General features: G+C 32.3%; 1 protein-coding gene across 1 annotated transcript in view; it reads right to left on the bottom strand.

Moving 5' to 3' along the window:
* Window positions 1-14,376: 14,376 nt before the first annotated feature.
* LOC140448349 (juvenile hormone esterase-like) overlaps window positions 14,377-21,614 on the bottom strand; it is a 34,684-nt gene continuing 27,446 nt past the window's right edge. The window contains exons 5-6 of the mRNA XM_072541439.1: window positions 16,764-16,911; window positions 14,377-14,689 (exon numbers count right to left, since the gene is read on the bottom strand). Of these exons, the coding sequence (XP_072397540.1) occupies window positions 14,400-14,689; window positions 16,764-16,911 (438 nt within the window). The 3' untranslated portion in view covers window positions 14,377-14,399. The remainder of the gene's footprint in view (window positions 14,690-16,763; window positions 16,912-21,614) is intronic.

The raw sequence follows: 21,614 nt of genomic DNA, 5'->3' as shown, positions 1-21,614 counted from the left end.
GAAAAACAAGGTCAATATGGAGTTGCATTTATAACTACGGGAGACATACAAAATAATTATATGTAGTTTAAACCAATAAATGAGCGCATGGCATACCTGAGAATTAACGCCAAACCATTTAATATATTCACCATAAACGTATATGCACCAACTGAAAGTGCTGTAGCAGAGAAAAAGATAACATTTATGAGAAACTGGAACAAGAAATTGAGTCTTTACCCAAAGAAGACACAATTCTGGTAATCGGAGATTTTAACGCCCAGATAGGCAAGGAAGACTACATTAACCAAGTTGCAGGTAAATACACATTACATGAAAAAACAAATGATAATGGTCAAAGATTATGCAACTTAGCAACTAACACCAGTATGATGGTCAGTAGTACAAAATTTGCACACCCTGTATACCACAAAGTAACATTGATCTCACCAGGCCAAAAAACATTGTCCTAAATAGATCATATACTGATCACAAAGAGAAAGCAAACATTGATAACAGACGTGAGAACATACAGAGGTGCACATGCAGACACAGACCATTTCATGGTTACCGCAACGTTAAGACAAAAGGTCAAAAGAACGCTAAAAAACAAGACAACAAAGGACAAATCGTACATAAAAAAACTGAATGCTACAGATAGAAGAATCAAATATGCAGAAGATATAAGCAAAAAACTGAAGGAATACTGTAAACATACAGAGGATATTGAAACATAATGGAGAAATATAAAAAAATGTATAAATGAAACAACTTCTGAATATATAGGGATAGAGAGAAAGAACAAAAAAGAAGAATGGTATAATCAAGACTGTCATAACATATTAAAAAAAAAATAGAAATAAGACAAAAGTGAATCAGAACAAATAGACAAGAATATAAAGAGGAATACAACAAATTAAGGACAGAATGTAAGAAACAAATAAGGAAAATTAAACGAACCTGGTTAAATGATAAGATAAGAAATAAAATAATGATAATAATAAAAAATGAAAAGAAAACACAAACAGAAACACAAAAGCATTTTATAAGAAAATTAGCGAGCAGAACAAAACCTTTAAAGGAAAGATAAAAGGCATGAAGGATAGAAATGGAAAAGTATCAGAAAATGACAAAGAGTTTAAAGAAGTCTGGACTGATTATTTTAAAGAATTATTAACAGTACAAAAGGACCAAGACTTAAATGAAAACGTGGAAGAAGAGACCACGATGATAGAAACCGAGCTATATAGATAAACCAACCAAAGATGAAGTTGAGGAAATTATAAACAGTAGTCGCAATGGTAAAGCACCAGGTATAGACGGTGTAAACATGGAACTTATAAAATATGGTGGACATGAACTCAGAGAAAAAATATACCAATTAATAAAAGTCATATGGGACGAAGAAAAGATGCCAGAAGAATGGTACAAAGAACAAATTATCACAGTCAATAAAAAAGGAGATCAACAAATGTGTAATAATTATAGAGGACTGACACTAATAAACACAGCGTATAAAATCATGTCAACCTTAATACAACGAAGACTGGCTGAAGCGACTAAAAATATCATGGAACAGTATCAATGCGGATTTATTAGGGGAAAGTCAACAATAGATGCCATACATACGGTAAAGCAAATTATGGAGAAAGCTTATGGATATAAAATAGAAATTGAATTGCTTTTTATAGACTTCCAACAAGCATTTAATTCAATAAATAGAGCGAAATTACTTACAGCTATGAGAGAAATGAGAATACACAACAAATTAAGACGATTAATAAAAATGACAATGAGCAAAACTGTAGTTACTGTAAAAACACAAGAAGGAGACACAGAAGAATTTGTTATAAATAAAGGTGTACGTCAAGAAGATTCGTTATCTGCAACTCTCTTTAATCTTGCCCTGGAACATATAGTCAGAAAAATCAACAAAGGTACACTTAGAACGAGAGAGGGACAAATAATAGCATATACTAACTAACTGCTTCTGCGGCTTATCGTCGAGTAATATAATTCTCTTCCCCGCATAACTTTCTCAACAATCCAAGTGGATATTTATTTGATGCGCAATATTAGGCGGCATCACGATCAAAGAATCATTAAAATCACTATATACAGACCAGAAATGTTTATATTATCAATCCCAACGATGCAAAAGGACTTAGAAAATATTTTGAGTGATTTAACACATACGAGGGCAAATCGAAATAAATCGATATGCTACAACTCAGGTTTTAAAGATGTTTTTTTTTGGAATTCGTGTAAAAATAAAAAAAATAACCTTTTACATGTTATTGCGTCTGAGTTATTTTAATTGTGTGTAAGCTTAAAATAACAGTACTTTTGTAAACCTATTTTGCAATTTTTAACATAAATGTTTTAATCATTAAATGATTTAATTTGATAAAATAAGCGGTTTTTCTTCAATCTAATGCCGTCATGTTACCTTAATAGTTTACGTGTAATAATGATGTAAATAAAAGATTTTTTGGGATTAACAACTTTAATTTTGCAATAACTATTAAATGAAACTTCTTAAATTTTTCAAGCTAAGTATTTGTGATAATTAAGCAAATAATTTACAAAAATTCTTTAGAAAGTCTCATTTGAAGGGATGCTATAGGCTTTTTCAATAAAATGATGTTACCTTTCCATAAAATTTATGGGTGTTCACCTTTAGTATTTACAATCAAATAGATATCTTATAATATTATAATATTTAGCATAATTTGTTTGTTACATATTGTTATCGCTAAATGTATCAAAAGCAGTTGTTAGATACCTGTATCAACAAATGTCACAGAAAAAAATGTCGACAAGCACCTCATACCACAACAAGGAGGATTCAGACCCGGCAAATCTTGCACCGGCCAAGTCCTCGCACTAACAGAACACATTGAAGAGGGCTTTGAAGAAAAACTTATAACAGGGGCTGCTTTCGTAGATTTGACAGCAGCCTATGACACAGTAAGGCACAAAACATTGCTCCACAAATTATACGACACTCTAAATGACCAACATCTGGGTAAGGTCGTATATTCCTTACTGCAAAACAGACGTTTTTTCGTTATGCTGGAGGGTAGAGTAAGTAGGTGGAGAGTTCAAAAAAATGACCTTCCACAGGGAAGTGTTTTAGCACCGATGCTCTTCAATATATATACAAACGACCAACCTACGCCGACCGAAACCAAGCACTTCCTCTATGCTGACGATCTTGCAATATGTGCTCAAGGAAATAGTTTTGAAGAAGTGGAGAAGAAACTCGAAACTGCATTAAAAACAATGACAGTGTACTACCTGCAGAATTCCCTGAGACCCAATCCCTCTAAAACCCAAGTCTGCGCTTTTCACCTTCGCGCAAAGGAAGCCAAGCGAAAACTCCAAATTGTGTGGAATGGTAATACATTAGAACACACAAGCCAACCTATATATCTTGGAGTAACTCTGGACCGGTCCCTCACCTACAGACAACATTGCATAAAAACGAAAGGGAAAGTAACAACTAGGAACAGCATACTCAAAAAGCTAACGGGAAGTAAATGGGGCGCACGTCCTGGCGTTTTAAGATCAACGGCACAGGCACTGTGTTTCTCAACTGCTGAATATGCGTGCCCCGTTTGGGGAAGATCTGCCCACACCAAACAAGTTGATACTGCGCTAAATGAGACATGCAGGATAGTAACGGGGTGCATGAAACCGACGCCACTCTCAAATCTATATAAAGCAGCGGGTTTTGCAGAACACTCAACACGCAGAGGCGTTGCAGAGCACATAGAGAAAATTAAACAGATCGCGGACGAGCGGCATGCCCTATACAAAGCTCGAACACCACGAAAGCGACTAAATCTAGGAAAAGCTTCCTTGGAACAGTGCAGGATGAACCGCCTGAGTATTTTCCTCTTCCCCAGGTTCAATGGACCGGCCAGTCCCTAAACTTTAAAACGTGGAAAACTATGAATCGGATAAGAACGGGGGTCGCTCCAGTAAAATCAAACATGGCAAAATGGGAAAAATCGACCAAGATGATGTGAACTGTGACTGTGGAGAAACACAGAATATGGAACATCTTCTTACATGCAGAAACTGTCCTCATCGATGTACCCTCGAAGATTTGTGGCTCGCCAACAAAGATGGAACCGACGTAGCCCGATACTGGGCCGAAATTTTATGAATGACATGTCCGGACACGATAAAGTAAAGTAAAGTAACGAATGTCACGAGAAAATCTTTAGTTCTCTGGTCTATAAGCAGTGTTATATCTATTTTTGTTGTGAGTTAACGATAATTTCAATATAAAATATATTTATTATGACGCCATTTTGGAAATCGTTCTCAAAATATAAATTAAACAAATTATTTTGTTGTGTTACTTGATAATACCAAGAAGTCTTACATAATTTTAACTTTATTTTATTATATATATATATATATATATATATATATATATATATATATATATATATAATATTTGATTTTATTCAGAATAAAATTATTAAGGACCCATATGGTACTTTTTAATGACTAGTTAATATTTAAGTCATTTTTTAAGGTGATATAACTGTGATGGTTAATTATAGTATTTATTGTGATCGCAAGAAAAACCAGAACAAATAAATAAAATAATGAAATATGATTTTTTATAGTAGTTTATATTATGATGCTAAGAAGATAGTTACCATTAAATGTTTTAATTTTAGACTAAATTACACATATAGCATTTTTACATAAAAATGCTTGCACGTCATTCAAGATTTACGACGTCAGAACCCCACAGCGTTGCCAAAACATCAGAATAGTTAGTGAGGAATTTTTAAAATGGCAACTATTTGTCAAACTATTATATTAACAGTAAATACACTTAGTTTTAAGACTACTGCAACACACTAAAATACATAAGAAAACATTTTAATACAAAATTATATATTCTAAATTTTAAACTTACCTCTTTTAGGGCTGTAATAGTAAAGACGTTTCGCCAATATTTCTTGTTCAAAATTATCTATCTTATATGAAAGCTTATCAGCTGTCTACAGACTATTTATTTGTTTTAACATAGCACAATCACAATACACAACAATTACAACAATTATTAGTTTTTAAAGCTATTAGTCTAAATTTAATATGTATTTATAAATACAATTTATTAATACTACTACTAAAGATTTCCACAGTTTTCACTGTCTTCCTTCACTCAACCGTTTTCTCCAATTTTCCCTGTCATTTCAGTCTCCATCTCGCAGGGTTCTTTTCTCCATAGCCTCGTCGATTTCATCTCTGAATGACCTTCGGGGTCTTCCTCTCTTTCTTCTTCCAATCGGGCTCCATTCTGTGATTTTATTTATCCAGCGTCCTCTGTCCGCTCTTCTGACGTGGCCGTACCAGGATAGTCTCTTCTCCTCTATATAGTCGATTATGTCTGATTGCACTCCCATTCTCCGCTTAATCTCTGCGTTTTCAATTCTGTCTCTTTTTGTAAGTCTACAGCTTCTCCTCAGGAACTCCATTTCTACTGCTCTTATTCTACCTCTATTTCTCTTGTTTATTGTCCAGTTTTCGGACCCATATGTCAGGATACTTCTTGTCAGGATATTATATATTCTCTTTTTTGTCTTTATCGTAATGTTCTTATCCCACAACACTGAGTTTAGTTGTCTTATACAGTTTCTTGTTTGTCTCAGTCTATTGTTTATATCTTCTTCTGTTGTTCCCTGGTTCGATATTATGGTTCCTAAATACTTGAATTTATCTGTTCCATTTATTTGTCCTTCCTCGTCTATCTCTAGGTTTCTCATATCCTTGTTTTCTGTTGTTAGGTATTCGGTTTTCTCTAAGTTTATTTCCAATCCGCTGTTTTCATATTCTTCTTCTAGTTTTCTGAGCATAAAGCTGATATCTTCTTCATCTTGTGCGATGACTACTTGATCGTCGGCAAAACTTAAGGTGTATAGGTATTCGTCTCTTACTGGTATGCCCATTCCTTCGCACTTTCTCCTCCATGGTTTGAGTGTCTTTTCCAAAAATATTTTAAACAGAGTAGGGGACGTAGCACAGCCTTGTAGAAGTCCTTTTGTCGTCTTAAATGGATTGTAGGCTTAATTTCCACATTTAATAGCTACTTTGTTTTCTTTGTATAGTGCTTTAACTGCTTTTTTTAGTGTTTGTCGGATTTCGAGATCATTCATTGCTTCCCATAATTTGACTCTAGGTATTGAGTCATATGCTTTCTTTAGATCAACAAAGGCCAGATGGACCGGTCTACCTTTTGCCATTTTCTTCTCTATCAGTTGTTCTAATGTGTACGTATGATCTAGGCATGATTTTCCTACTGTAAACCCTGCTTAATCCTATTAATATATATTATAATATGACCAAATTGTGTAAGAAATCAAAACATAAACAACATTCTTACTCTAAAAAAGCGGCAACACTTTATACACTTTTGCCACACGCTGAACTGTCAATAAAATTTGAAGTATTCCGGTATTAGTTGCGTACAATTAATCTATTTAATTAAAATTATTATTTTGTGCAATATTAGACTTGAAGAGTTATTTCATAAAATTTATATTATGTAATTTATGTTATTTAATTAATATAGTTCTAAAATTTTCAATATAATGATGATTACATTTTTCTGATTATTACACCATGGTGACGCCTATGAAAGATCGAGCAATTCCGTATGGGTTTCAAGTGACGTCACTTTGTATAAATCGTGACGTGCAAGTGTTTTACTTTGAAAAATGGTATATGTATGTACTTAATGTTTAGGTATTGATATATATCATATTACCACTTAATATGTTTGTATTCTTCTTGTTCCTTTTTTTTTTTCATAGTCTCTAGTTGTCTTCAACGTTTCTATTTGTGTGAATACAGTTCGGGGTAAAGATTTGTATATGCATAATTTGGTTGTTTTTTCTAGTGATGGTGAACGTGGTGATATTTTTAAATCATGCCATGATCAGTGACCATGATTTTTTAATAACGGTCATTTTAAACGTTGATCGTGATCACTGATCTTTTATGTAAGTAAAGGCAGTCACAGTATTCGCAAACTACACAACACAATCGTGATCACTCTGTGAACCTACTCTGTCCTCTTCAAATACAACATCCTCCGCTTCTATATCTACATCTATAATGGTTGTGTCCCTATTATCACATTCTAGGTCTGAGCAATTGCTGCATATGCTTAAGTACTTTAGACCACTCTTTCTATGCCCACAGCTACGAATACATTTGTTTTTGCAAGTACACATTATGAGGAAGTAATTCCTCAACAGCTGCAGCACGTATTGTTGTAATTGATGTTCGTTTCTTTTCTTTTAACCCCGCTCGAGCAGATTCTTCTTCTCATTTAGTTACTGCTCTACCTGGTGGTAGATTCTTAACGAATTCTGGCTGGAAGCTCCTGAAGTGGGAAGTAGTGCAGCTAACTTGCACTACTTTCCACTGCACTCCCCAGCTACTGCACTGAGGTCTTTGGGGTGGTTAAAGATTAGAAGTTTTTTACAAAGAGCGTCGTTGGCTTACACTTTTTTATGCGATGTAATTTTCCTTTCTTTTAGGTAACTTTCATTTAGGTAGCTTAAAAGACGTATATTGCAATGAGTACATCACTCATATTCTCAATGCCTTGCTAACGGTCAGCAATAGTGTAGACTTTTTCCTACTGATTGCTGTTATTTGGTACCACTATTTTCAATTTCTTCTCTGATGGTGCGTGGACAGTCAACAAAACTAGTAGATCTGTGTCATCACCAATAACACAAAAGATTTAACGTCTTTCTTAGCTTTATCAACAGCTGTAAAACTATTATTAGGTCAGCTTCACCCGATGCCTATTGAACTAAGCCATCACATATTTGCAAGTGTACTGTAAGAAGTGAAATAATGCCCATTTTGTTATTAGCGTTAGCTAAAAATTTACTTTGGTTTATATTTAGATGGATTGAGTCTTCAACTTTTACTTCAATGCTAGAAAGTACTCTGCATAGGTATTCTTCATCTTTTGTATTTCTTTGCTGGTATTCATCAAATACAACAGTTGCTGTTCCGTGATAAGTAATTACGTAGTCTCTGTATTGCTAGCAAATCTCTTTGAAGGTCGTATGTCGACACATACGAAACGATAAAGGAGGTGACCTCAATCAACGATGTATGACATTTTCCCTCAATCTAGAGTATATGATGATTCATTTGTGTCTGGCACCAAAACAGTAATGATTGAAGATTTTCTTCCTTTTCTCCTTAAGCCAGATTCGTCAAAAAAAGATGGAGGATATGCACATAGTTTATTTAAAAATATTCCTTCAGGTCTCTTATCACTCCTTACTGTGTGCACCAGCTGATGTAAGAGATTGTTTGGGTTTACACATACCGTGGTGGTGTTAATTGTCATCGATCTAGTTATAGAGATTAGGGACTTAAGAGCTAACTTTCTATGAAAGGGTATCTTATTAAATGTTTTGTTTTCAATGTCTTTCAAAGCTAACATTCCGACTTCAAACGCTTTATTACAGTTCAGGTTTTGATCTCCTAAAACTCCTGTTGTTAAGGAAGAGAGTAACATTTTTATTTCGAGTTCACTTTTACAATTTTCAAAACTAATTTGCTTATTGATTTCTCGCAATCTTATGTAGCATGGTCTACATGTACACCCTTCGTAACTTTGGAACCGTTTATTTTAGAAGGAATATGCATAGGACCTTTTTTGTTTCAAATTTATTGTAAAATATTTTTGTATAAAACATTGTTCACGCTAAACCGCATAGTTTTCGAAATATTGATTAAAAACGTAAAAAATTACTAATTTACTGATTTCTCTCCTTCCTGCCCTCCAAATCCAATGCTCAGAATGGTGTAAATTTTTACTGAACACTATATGGACCATATAAAACAGTTTGGTCTTGGACGAAAATTTTTACTTTGGATGTCAGGGTTAGGCCTTATTTGGACCAACTGTACCATACTATTAGTCAAAAGGTGAAAATGGAATTTATTTCGGGATTTGACTAAGACTAAGGATTCGTTGCTATATTTTCAGTTTGTTTCCTATTACGTCTTTATGCTGGTTCTTCTAATTTTTTGTTTTATAACGGTTATTTCTGTTATAATATTATTCAGTTAATGTTATTTCTTATTTTTTGTGTGTTCCTGTTGTTTAGTTGCTTACTTTAGGTTTATTTTATATACCGTTTATCTTTAATAATGTTTTTTTAACTACCATTTTGGTTATTTGTCCTCTTATGAATCTACATATCCTTTCTTACTGGTTCATACGTCTCATTGAAAAATCTCCTTATACTTTTTTTTATTTCATTGTTAATGTAAAAGCCTCTTCAGTCGCTATTTTAATATTGTTTTTTTTTATTCTTCAAGATCTAATCTTCGGTGCAATTTTTTGGACGTGTACGAACTCATAACTTTATAGTCTCCCATAAAATTATTAGACCCTTTAAGATATAGCAAACTTATCACCGGCATTCTTTGAAGATCGCTAAACTCATCACCACCGATAGATAAATTCATCACCAGCAGACCCTAAGGCCTGTTAGCTGTTACATTTCTTGTGATTAATTGGTAATCTATTAAATTCAAAGATTATTTTAAGCGAATTGCTTTAAAATTCAAGTGATATATTTAAATCGGGTGTCTGCCGGTGGGTGGTCTATTAGACGTATCTGCCAATCTTAATGGAATTTAAATCTGAAAATTCAGCTGCGTAGGTTTTTAACATCGAACTTCTTAATGAAAATATTAGTGAGCATGTGCTATTTCCGATTTTATCTGAAATAGTCCCCAACTTAATTATTTTATTTGAATTTAGACTTAGATTATTCTAACAACCAAGCAATTTAATTAAGCCCAGTCTGTGATACATGTTCACCTCTTAGAACTACGTTCGGATGTAACAATTCATTGAAGTGAGGTGTATTAACTCGAGTAAAACATGAGTCACTCCAACCCGCTCCAATGCTCCAGACCATCCCTTTCCCCCATATAGCACTCTGATGCGCAATAGGGACACAAGTATTAGCCAAATGCTCTTCATGTTGGAGTCCTGGGTAATAAAACTCCAACATGGTCCTCTAATCGATTTTAAATTCAGGACAGCGTGACGCGCTTTATTTCTGTAATCCTCTAGTGACTTATCCACGAAACTAAAAATGCTTTCTTGGGCCTCAATCTTCCACTCGGGACTTCCGGATCGGAGACTCGGTGCTCAAAAGTTTGGGTCCTACGTGCTCGGGTTTTTTGTTTTTGTTTATTTTTTTTGTTGCCTTTTGCCGGTTTTTGTTAGTGTTTTTTTAATTCGTTTTTTTTATGTGTTTTTTGTTAGTTTTTTTTTGTAGGATGTGTACAAAAATATCCTGTTATGGTTTGGTTGGTCCTTACCCCTTAGGACCCACGCAGTGCGGCAATTTGCAGTGTTTGTCGATTATTTAGAGCTACGAACTATCCTCTGTTGATTAATTTATTTTTTCTTTCTGGGGTTTTTTGGTTTCTCTCTAGTGATTTTGTTGATTTCCTTTTTTGATTTTCTCTCCAGTATTTATTTTATTTGACTTCACTTTTTTTTATTTGTTTATTTATTCCCCTATTTGTGAATTATTCTTTCAAATTATCAAACCTTAGCGGTTTGCAACCATTTAACTGCCAAGAGATGCAGGTAGCCAGTGACCAGTCTGCAAATCGGTACTATGTACTATTTTCAAGGCATTGGTGATGAGTTTACGTGTACCCAATTTTTTTGGTTTAATCTGGACTGGTCTAATGTCTAATACTTGTTTATAATGTATATTTGTTTATATTTATATTCATATAATAATAAATAGTCTATGGTTAATCTATTTCCTTTATGTTGTTGTTATTTTTTTATATTGATAATTATTATTGTATTTATTTTTTTCGGTCTAGTATTGATCGCTTTTTAGATATTATCTTAATAGAAATGCTGTTAATTAAGATTGAAAATATTTATCTCCTATTGTTAGCTAAGACCATTACATTTGTTATAATTTTCTATTAGACATGCTACAGATATTTGACCTTATATGTTTAGTACCTGTATATTTATTCATTTTGTTTTTGTTTCAACGGTTGCCAAAAAATTTTATAATAAAAATTAAAGATAATAATATTTAGAGTCTTATTTCAAATATTTTTTACCAATCTACCCTTACAAACCTTACATAGATATATATATATATATATATATATATATATATATATATATATATATATATATATATATTATATGTTTAAGAATATTTTTAAATAAAATATATATGTGGGGTTAACGTTTACATTTTTGAGATAATCAAGCCGATGTAAAAAGGCTTTTACTTATGAGTCAAAAGCTGATATAAACATGTCAGCTAAAGTAAAGAAGTTTAGCACATAAATATTTGTGGATGAAACGAAACCACATTAAAGAATTGAATTTTGTGGAACACCTCAGGCATATTAATTTAGCGAGGTCAGCTAGATCTCGCTAAATTAATATGCCTGAGGTGTCAACCAAAAAAAGTTAAAAAGTTGTCACATTGGTTTCTTTTTATAATTTTTTTTACTACTGTATCTAGTAAGATCTGAAAATTTCATTAAATTCTCCTGATAGGGTTTAGCCTATAGTAATCTTTAGAGTTGACATTGGGCCGGTTATGATTCTAAGAATGGTTAATTTTGTATAGTATGCTTTTGTAACTAACTTAAATGAAAACAGCCGTTTTGGATACAAATTTTTATTTTATTTAATGTACAGGAAAGTTTTTAATTATCAGAAATTAATTTTCTCTATCAAAAACTCTTTTTCTTCGTCCATACAATGACATTCGCAATCCTCAGAGTCAACATTTAGGTGTTTATGACGTCCTTGGGTGTCAAATATCTTCGAATACCAAGATAAACTTGAAACTTCGCGCCATTTTGGCCAGAAATGCTTTTCCAGTAGATTTTTTACATCGTTCAGCTTTTCTGGTTTTACTGATACACCAATAGGAATATGCTTGGACTGGCATTTTTTAAATAATTTTTTCCTTTTTTTTCTATAGTCCTTTTTCACCCAAATCTGTGTTGTAGGCTACTTCACCTTCCACAACTACATTATTCTTAGTGGTTTTTCAAAGCAAGAAGCGCTCAAATGAAGCTGTCCTACATTTTTTACGTAGGTTTTTGCCATTTCCCTCCAGTTTCGAGATACCCAATCTTCCCCAAGCTATTTTACTTTACCATACTTTTTTCAGAAATCGTTGTGATATTCTTTTAATGTTAGGATTGTCTTCGCTACCTTCAAATCTCGTTCTATCATCCCTAAGACGCGGTCCGCTGGCATATATGAATGACCTGTCACAGGAAACACCAACTCAATTTTTGTACTGACTTGGAGTGATGCTGCCACCAGCAATACGTGGTGATTATGTTTATATTTTTATTTTGTCCAGAACAACCATCTGCATTTAACCCTACTTCGTTGAAGCTTGAACCTGATTCTTCAATGCGGCTGATTAGTTCAGTGCACAAAATGAAGGCAACTTCATTTGATGAGGACATTTTGAGGATTCAACTTTGAACGCGAATTACCACAAATAACGGACAGATTATAGCAAAAGAGTTGGCGGCTATAGTAGGTATGCAGCCTGATCGCTAACTTTTGGCAATACCAAATTCTTTTGGCAATCAAACTATAAAAGTAAACAATTGTCAGGTTTATACTTAAGTTTTTCAAAAAAACACCTGGACTTTCTTTTTTGTATAAGATTTTTGGTCAACAGCTCCTTGCGAAGTTCATTATTTTTCTCAACTTTCAAGCGTTCTCCCATTTACAAACAAAAACTGCATTCGTCAGTGATTGGGGTTCCAAAACTAATATTAAATGAAGTGTTAAAAATGTGTCGGAAATAGGAATCCTTTACTTTCAGTTCTTCCGCTACCGACGCATTGTACAATACAGACAATTTGTCAATATTCAATTCACTTGGAAGGTATACCCGGCAACTATTACATCTCGTTTAATGAGATTCCACAGTATTTAGCCGTTTTACAAAAGATTTTGCAGCCTGTCGCTTATCAAAGTAAATGTGATATTTTCTAAAACCGCCTCTAGTTTTAATCGACACGTCAGCTCCGCGACTTTTAGAGTGCTGAAAAAGTACGACCCTTCTATGCTTTATAATTTGAAAAACAGTTAAAAAAGTCCGTTGGCAAACAGATGTAGTACAAAGTTGATTCTTAAAAGTCATTATTATTATTACAAGATTAGAAAAAAGCATCCTATGTAGCATATCTGAAGGATAAGAGTTTTCAATTAAAATATTTTTTAACAATTGAAGATCTTCTTGTATTTTAAAGCTTTCTCATCCAGATTATCTACAAGAAGATGAAACACATTTCCAAGAAAACACTGGAAATGTGTTTCATAAAATCCAATATGGTTGTATAAATAAAAAGTCTGACATAGATAAACTAAGCAACATTTATTGTTATCTACTAACAAAACATCAAAAATAAAATAAAGATTTAATTTTACATATACACGCCATAATACACCTGCATGCAAAACATGTTGCATACCATCAAGACAGGTTTAATGTACTACTTCCATTAATAAAACATGAAGAACACCTAATTACGTTTTAGTCATACTATTTTTGTTTTTTCTTTTTGTTCTCTATGAATCAGTTAAAACACACCATTAAAAGATGCCACAAACCAAGTTTTACTATTATTAACTAAATTTTAAAATGTTGTTCATTATTTTATATGTTATATTTTATATGTGTGTTATTAATGTTGAGTGTCATAGCTTTATATAAATAATCTCAGCGACTAGTAAGTTGCACTGACAATTTGTGATATATTGTAAATATTTAGACATATTTCTAATTACAGTGTCTTGAAAATGGAATGAAACAATTCCGAAAGCTAGACCAAAAGTCAAAAGAGTGTTTCTGTAACATCCCAGCCAACTTTCTGCCTGCAGCCCTAATAAACTGTGTTGTTTGTTTATATCGACAGTCACTAATATCCAGTATTTCTTATATATATATATATATATATATATATATATATATATAGATATATATATATTTAGGGATTCTACAGTATTCACTGCCTTCCCTCGCTCAACCTCGCTCAATTTCTTATATATATATATATATATATATATATATATATATATATATATATATATATATATATATATATATATATATATATATATGTACATGTATATACGATGGTGGTATTATTGACTGTTGATTTAAATATCAAGTGGTGATTCTTAAGGATGCAGTCAGTCTATTTGACCCACAAGACAATATTTATTTATATATAAATATATACATAAACTCTTCTGTATTTATATATAGAAATTGAATGAAATTACGCTTCACATTTTTAAGTTAAATTTATTATTCATTACTTATACACTGATAAATATCTTCCCAAATTCTCATCCTGTCCGATTCTGGATTAACATCCATCTTTAGTTGTTTTCCAATATCTAAGAAATTCAACTGTCCCTTCTGTACTGGCGTCCACTCAATATTCAAATTATTACCTGATGGAGTTGGGTTACAGAATTTGGCAAAGTTGGTCCACAGCGTCACCAATTGTTTTATCGAAGTTTTGTCATCGTCCTTCAGATCTGTCGCCAATGCAGTCTTAAATAGGTATCCCATTTCATCTCCATGACTTGCTCCTGCAATAAATATTTATTAGTTTCTTATTTAATTAAAGCAAATGCAGTTTTGCAAGTATTAACAGATTTTTTTAAGACAGTTTGCGTAAATCAAGTCAAAGCTGATGAGTCCCAGCCCGACCAATTTGTTTGCACCGGAAATGTTTTGTTTAGATATAAACTATTAAATGATATTAAAATTGATAAAGCTAATTTTTTTTAATACTTAAAAAATTTCTGTTTAATTTAGTAGGTCAAGATATCCTAGGTACTATAACACAGCTTTGAACTTTAAGGGCAATCTAGTATCCATAAAATCCAGAACAAACTTTTCTTACCTAACCTAACCCATAAATATATAAAACAAGATAGATTGATCATTGCAATACCAGCCTCTTCCCACAGTACGACAGAAAAAACTGACTCAAAGCAGTACCTGCATCTCTGTCTAATTTGCCAGGTTTATCGAACACGTGATCTAAATGACCAATAAGAAGGTCACGTGGTCGATAAACTTGGCCCACTAGATAGAGATGCAGGGACTTTTCGTCAGTTTTCTCTGTCGCACTGGGGGACGCAACTGTATTGCAGCAGTCTGTATATCTTGTATTATATGTTTATGGCCTAACCTAACCAAACATAAGAAACCTAACCTAACCAAATTTTTTTCAAACCTTTGGAAACCTCTTCTGGAACTTCGAACAATGAACTTTGTGTATATCCGGCTGTTTAAAATGAAATCATAAAAGATCTTGCGATCTTGTATAGTGAGGAGCATCAAATTAACTTTAAAATCACTTTTGAAACATTTCTTTTTGTTAAAAATAGTGCCATATTCGGGCTCAGTATCCTTGACTTGATTTACGAAAAAGGTTTAAGAAAATCCTAAATCGCCAAATTTTTCATTAATCACATTTTCGTATAAAGAGAAATAATTATTTGTTAAAACATTTACCAAATTAAAGGTTGAATTCTAATTGAATATCAGTTTTCATTCGAGAGAGTCGGAAAGATTTACATATATTCTGTGTTATTCTACTAAACCAAACAAAATAAACGAAACATAGCGCATGCTATTTAAAAGAGATTTATAAAGAAGCCAGTTTAGGTTACTTAAAACATATTAGACAAATGCCAAAGATACTTCTTCTTACGGTGCCTATCGGTTCCGGATGTTGGCGATAAGCATATCTATCCTAACTTTACTTGCAGCTATTCGAAAAAGTCCGGTTGTAGACGTATTGAACGACGTCCTAAGGTTTTGAAGCCAAGATATTCTTCTTCTCCCTGGTCCTTTCTTTCCAAGTACCTTAGTTAGTGACCTCGTATTCCTTGTCCATTCTACGTAGGACTTCAATATTACACCACATTTCGAAGGCCTCGAGCTTTCCTAAAGAAGCTTCAGAGAGCGTCCATGCCAAAGATACTTAAGGCAGAAATATATGACTAATAAATGAGTTTCTAGAAAGACGTTAATTATAAATGTAAAGAAAATAATTTTACATACATTCTCTAGGAAATCATAAACTAACACTATTCAGATCTGTCGTAATAAATAATAACATAAACTAGCACTATTCAGATCTATCGTAATTGATTTTTCCAGCGTAATGAATCAGGTTTTCAGCCTGTTGGCATTCACTCCTAGACAAAGGCTTTCCATGACATCTCCGCTCTTCTTTTTTCTTCACCACCATTTTTTTCGTCTTCCACTACGACTATGTTCTCATAGTTATCAATGTACAGACCGTATTGTATAATAATATTCATTGACAGAAATTAAAGCGATATTAAAGAATATTTTAACTACATTTTTGTTTTTATTAACGGTAAATATGAGATATAATGAGCAACCCATTAAACTAGTCTCTCTTGAACTGGGCTCTATAAAAAGTATTGTAGATGTTCCAGAAACGAACATTAGCTTTTAAAATATAAAATAATAAAATTGTATGGTAACGTACGGCCGAGTAAGGCCTTTATACTCTAAAAGTTTTAATTATAAGCCGTTAAATTCACAAGTGTTTTTAGTAGATATAAGTTTAAAGTACATTTATATCTCGGAAAGTTGTATTAAATAGTAAAATTGTTTTACCTGGACGTTGATCGTTAATCATTTTCTTCATCAAGTTAAGGCCTCCATTTAAAGTAAATCTATAAAAATATACAGGATTTTTTGAAACCTTTGCTTGGTTTTTTGCAGAAAGTTGTATTCCAGCAGCAAACAAGGCATCCGTTATGAGCTAAAATAATAAAAAATATACATATTAACGTATTTTATTACAAATAAAGCAATATGGTGACAATAGTAATAAAACTAAAAACTGATATTATTTATTTTTGTCCTTGGTTACATTATGCACTTGAAGTTATTATAAAGTCAAAATGTGTGGGTCTACCCAAATAGATTAATAACAAAACTCAAAGTTTTACTTGTGCATACCCAATTAGGTGTACAACAATGATTTAATAATTAAATTAGTGGGAAGACATCTGTGCCTAACATTGAAAACTAACCTGTAATTATATTACAGATACCTGTGCTGTTTTGACAAAATGACTGTGTAAGTAAAAAAAATGTACTAACTTAAATTCGCTTTACCAAAAAACGTTAATTTTAAAGGAGAGTGTCTACCCATATCGGTGGACTTTAAAAAACTTTATTTTACTGTAGTACATGTTTGAGGATTAGCCATGTATGAAAAGTAGCCATTGGAAAAAAGTTATTACAAAAAAATTGAAAGAAACAACAATGAGAATAGGAGAGAGTAGCGATGAAGAGCTATTTTAAGAAAGAGGGGGCCTATGTTCAACTTTGGACGCAGAAGGCTGGATGATAATGATGGAGTATATGGAAGGACGCCAACAATAAACAATGAAGTCAACATACATACACCCAATCAACAGAAATTTTATTTCACAAGCGAGAAAAAAATGAATTTTTTTGTTTGAATCGGCCATTAATTTCAGACACAACATGATTAAATTTTTGACAATAATTTTTATATGCCAACGGACCATTCTTCTTCTTCTTCTTTGTGGGCCGTGCTTGTATTCAAGCGTTGACTATTGTCATATTGACAAGTTGATGAAATGATTCTCGGTCGGCAGCTAGATGAAACAGTTCCTCGACCGTTCGACCTGTCCATTGTCTAATATTACGCAGCCAGAACAGTTGTTTTCTTCCGACCCAACGTTTTCCTTCGATTTTGCCCTGAATGATTAACCGGAGGAAGCGATATTTAGGTCCTCTCATTATATGACCGAAGTATTGGACTTTTCTCATTTTGATGATGTTGATCAATTCACGCTCTTTGTGCACGGTCTCTAGCACGCGTTCGTTAGATATGTGTGCTCTCCACGGGATTCTGAGCATGCGACGGTAACACCATAACTCAAACGCTTCTAATTTGTTAAGATTTTTTATTTTTGTTGTCCAAGTTTCGCATCCATAGAACAAAGTAGACCAGATGTAGCACTTCAATACTCTTAGACGTGTGGTCAACGACAGACTTCTACTGTATAATACAGAACGCCAGTTAATAAAAATTTTCCGTGCGAGTTCTATTCTGGTCGAAATTTCCTCGTCACTTTCAATCCTGCAGTCAATCCAGCTACCCAGATATCTAAAGTGTTCCACCCTTTCCAGGATTTTGTTATCTTATCTTAGGACTGAGTCTTCGATATTAATTTTTCCGACCACCATCCATTTTGTTTTTTTTTGCGTTGATTGTTAAGCCCTTTTCAGTGCATTCGTTGTTTACAGCATTCAACAGGGTTTTCACCACCGATCTTAACACCTTCGCGGCGATTATTTAACGCTATTTCAAAAACTGGTTCAGTGTAGGCATTAAACAACATCGGTGACATAACACATCCCTGTCTGACGTTAATAGAAACTTTAGCTGAAACCTCTTGGTCCACTTTAACACAAGCGGTCTGATTGTAGTAAAGATTTTTAAGCAATCTAATGTCATACGTGTCCAGACCAACTGAGTCTAAGCATTGAAATAATAATGTATGTGATACACTATCGAAGGTTTTTTCGAAATCTATAAAACATACATACGACCATTCTGCAGCTTATATAAATACCTATTCCATTTTAAAACCACATGAGTCAGTGTCATTTATAAACTCATTCGAGATTGCTACAATGAATGCCACGAATAGTGATCTGAATTCTGAAATAAGAAAGGAAAAATATAGGAAAGTGTGAAGTAAAACAGAAATAACCTCGAAATGAAAATCCAAAAGATCGAGGATTAAACATTAGTTAGTCCGTAACATGCTCGAATGGCAAAATCATTGATTGCAAAAAATCTTTCATGGGAATTCACACTGTGAAGTGTGAAACAAAATAATTTTTGAAGCGAAGCTTCTATACTGGCATCGTATTAATTTTTTCTCTATGGTAAAATGCTCAGGCTAGCGTCACGGAACTAGCGTCACAAGATGGTGTCGTCACGGGTAGCGTCACAAAATAGCTGTTTTTCACATCGATTCACTACGCTCGATCAATGCGTTTCTAGTCAACAAAATATAATCAACAAAATACAGACATTAAATGAGAAGTAGAAGAATATTAAAATTATTTTATTTAATTTTAAAAATATTATTTTAATTTTAAAAATATAGAAAACATAGTAGAGAGCTTCGCGCTAGTCCACTGTACCAAGTATTGTAACATTTTTTTTTTATTTCTTTTCTAGAACAACATCAAGTCACTTTTCTGAAAACCATAATATGACTTTTTTGAAGAAAAAAATCGAAAAAAATATGTAATGCATCATTTACAGGATTGTGAAATGTTTTTGTTTTTCCTACAGCGTTTTAAAAACAGATTTTTTGTTATTAACTTAAAACTATAATTTCTGACTCATGTTCTTTCTGAAATAACCGATTAATTTGACATAATGACTGCAGAATCAATTGAAACTTATCAATTATTTTTATTTGAGGATGTAATTTAAGTATTGATAAAAGTAACAAACAAAAATACTCAAACATGTTTACAAAATAATACTGTATTGATATATCAATGTAGTTGTCTCCTTATTATTCTGCTATTAGAAAATTCATTGGATGGTATCACAAGTAGCTAAAAATTTAATATTCGGAACATCTATCATAAACATAAAAGAACAACTGAAAATTTTTTAATCAAGACTGTTTATTTCTTATTAAATGTTCCCCAAGAAGAAAAATAAGGTCTAGAACACCAAGGTTTTTTTTTGTTCTTGGCTTGGACAATTGTCATTCAGCCAGTCGCAATCAGCATGAGCTTTATTATCGAATTTAAATATGCATATAAATATTTAAAGAATTAGTGAAACATGATTATTATAATAATAATAATATAATTATTCCGTACTTAGCTAATGTACATACTATGTTAATAAATACTATATTATAACTTTATTATAATTCAGTTATTGACAGACGTCATGTGAAATACATAGTGTATACATATCTTACAAATAAAAATATCTACCTACTATGTTAATAAATACAACTATGGTAATATTTTTTTTTCACTACGTTAGGACATAAACCCGATTCAACACCTCGGAGGTTTAGATCTTCTTAGTGATTGTTTTACTATATTTTTATTAATTTTTTTTTTCTTATTTTTTTTTCTTTTTTTTACTTTTTTTTTACTTTTTTTAATATACTGTTACGATAAATTCTGACCCAAAACGGTAAACATGTTTATTACTAATATGCTTATTCATTCGAGTATTTTCTAGGTAATGCCTACCTGACACACGATGTTATAAAAACAACAGTTCGAAACTTCTGGAGGCCCACCGATGTGAGAATACCTGTTTGCCGTTATTATTTCGCCACTCAGTCTAGTCGAGAGTGTTTTCGACTTTTCGAGATAACGGCAGTTTATGTATATAAATAAAACATTTTTATATGGAGGAACAGTTAATTCTGAAGATTCGCGACGCGTGTAAAATGTTACGTTCGTCAAATAAATTGTACAGTAGTTTAATAAACTGATATAAATTACCGTGTCTTTTAATAAATTAAAATAAGAACAATATAATAAATTAGTAAAGAATTAATAAAGACATTATAAATTAAATAAAGACATAACAATTAATAAATTCACAACAATATGTACTTTTTATAATCCTTTTTTTATTTATTTTTTTAATTTATCTTTTTTAAATCCATTTTTTTAAGTATTTTTTTATATTCCTTTTTTTAATCTTTTTTTTTATTTTTTTTTATTAATTTTTTTCTAAACATAGGTTACAAATCTAATTACAGGTATACTTTACTATCAGACAAAAAGGTTATCAAGCAGTCAAACATTTTATTTTCATTAAGTGATAGTAGAAAGTTTAGTCCTTTATTACACCTATCAAGCATAAAATCAACATGCAGTTTCCAGGTCAGTTTTGTATCCAAAATCATACCCAAATATTTCATCGACTTACAGAGGGAAAAATAGTTATCATTTAATATTATTTGTTCTCTTTGAGGCAAGTTATGTCTAGTGAATATACAAATGTTAGACTTGTTGTTTGCCAACTCAAAAGCATTTTTTCCAAACCACCTACAGCAATGTTCATGAACACTTTCCAATGTGTTTAAGTCGTTATTGTATTTTTTAGATTCAGTATAGATACAGAAGTCATCTGCATATTGTACTGTATTAAATAAAATTTTTTCGATATTAATATTATGAAAATCGGTTGTGTAAAGATTAAATAGAAGTGGACTTAAAACTGAGCCCTGTGGAAGACCCGAACTATTAAAACGTGGTCCAATTAGTTGATTGTTTTCCATCCTAATATATATTTTCCTGTTTTAGTAGAAATTGACAATATTTTGGGCAAGCAGGGAAGATATTTGGAATTGTTGAATCATTTTTTATTTTAGCATATCTAAATTAACACTGTCATATGCACCTTCAATATCCAAACATAAT

Source organism: Diabrotica undecimpunctata, chromosome 1, assembly GCF_040954645.1.
Source record: "Diabrotica undecimpunctata isolate CICGRU chromosome 1, icDiaUnde3, whole genome shotgun sequence".
Taxonomy (NCBI): Eukaryota; Metazoa; Arthropoda; class Insecta; order Coleoptera; family Chrysomelidae; genus Diabrotica; species Diabrotica undecimpunctata.
The sequence above is the reverse complement of the archived record's forward strand: the minus strand, read 5'-3'. Positions and strand labels throughout refer to the sequence as shown.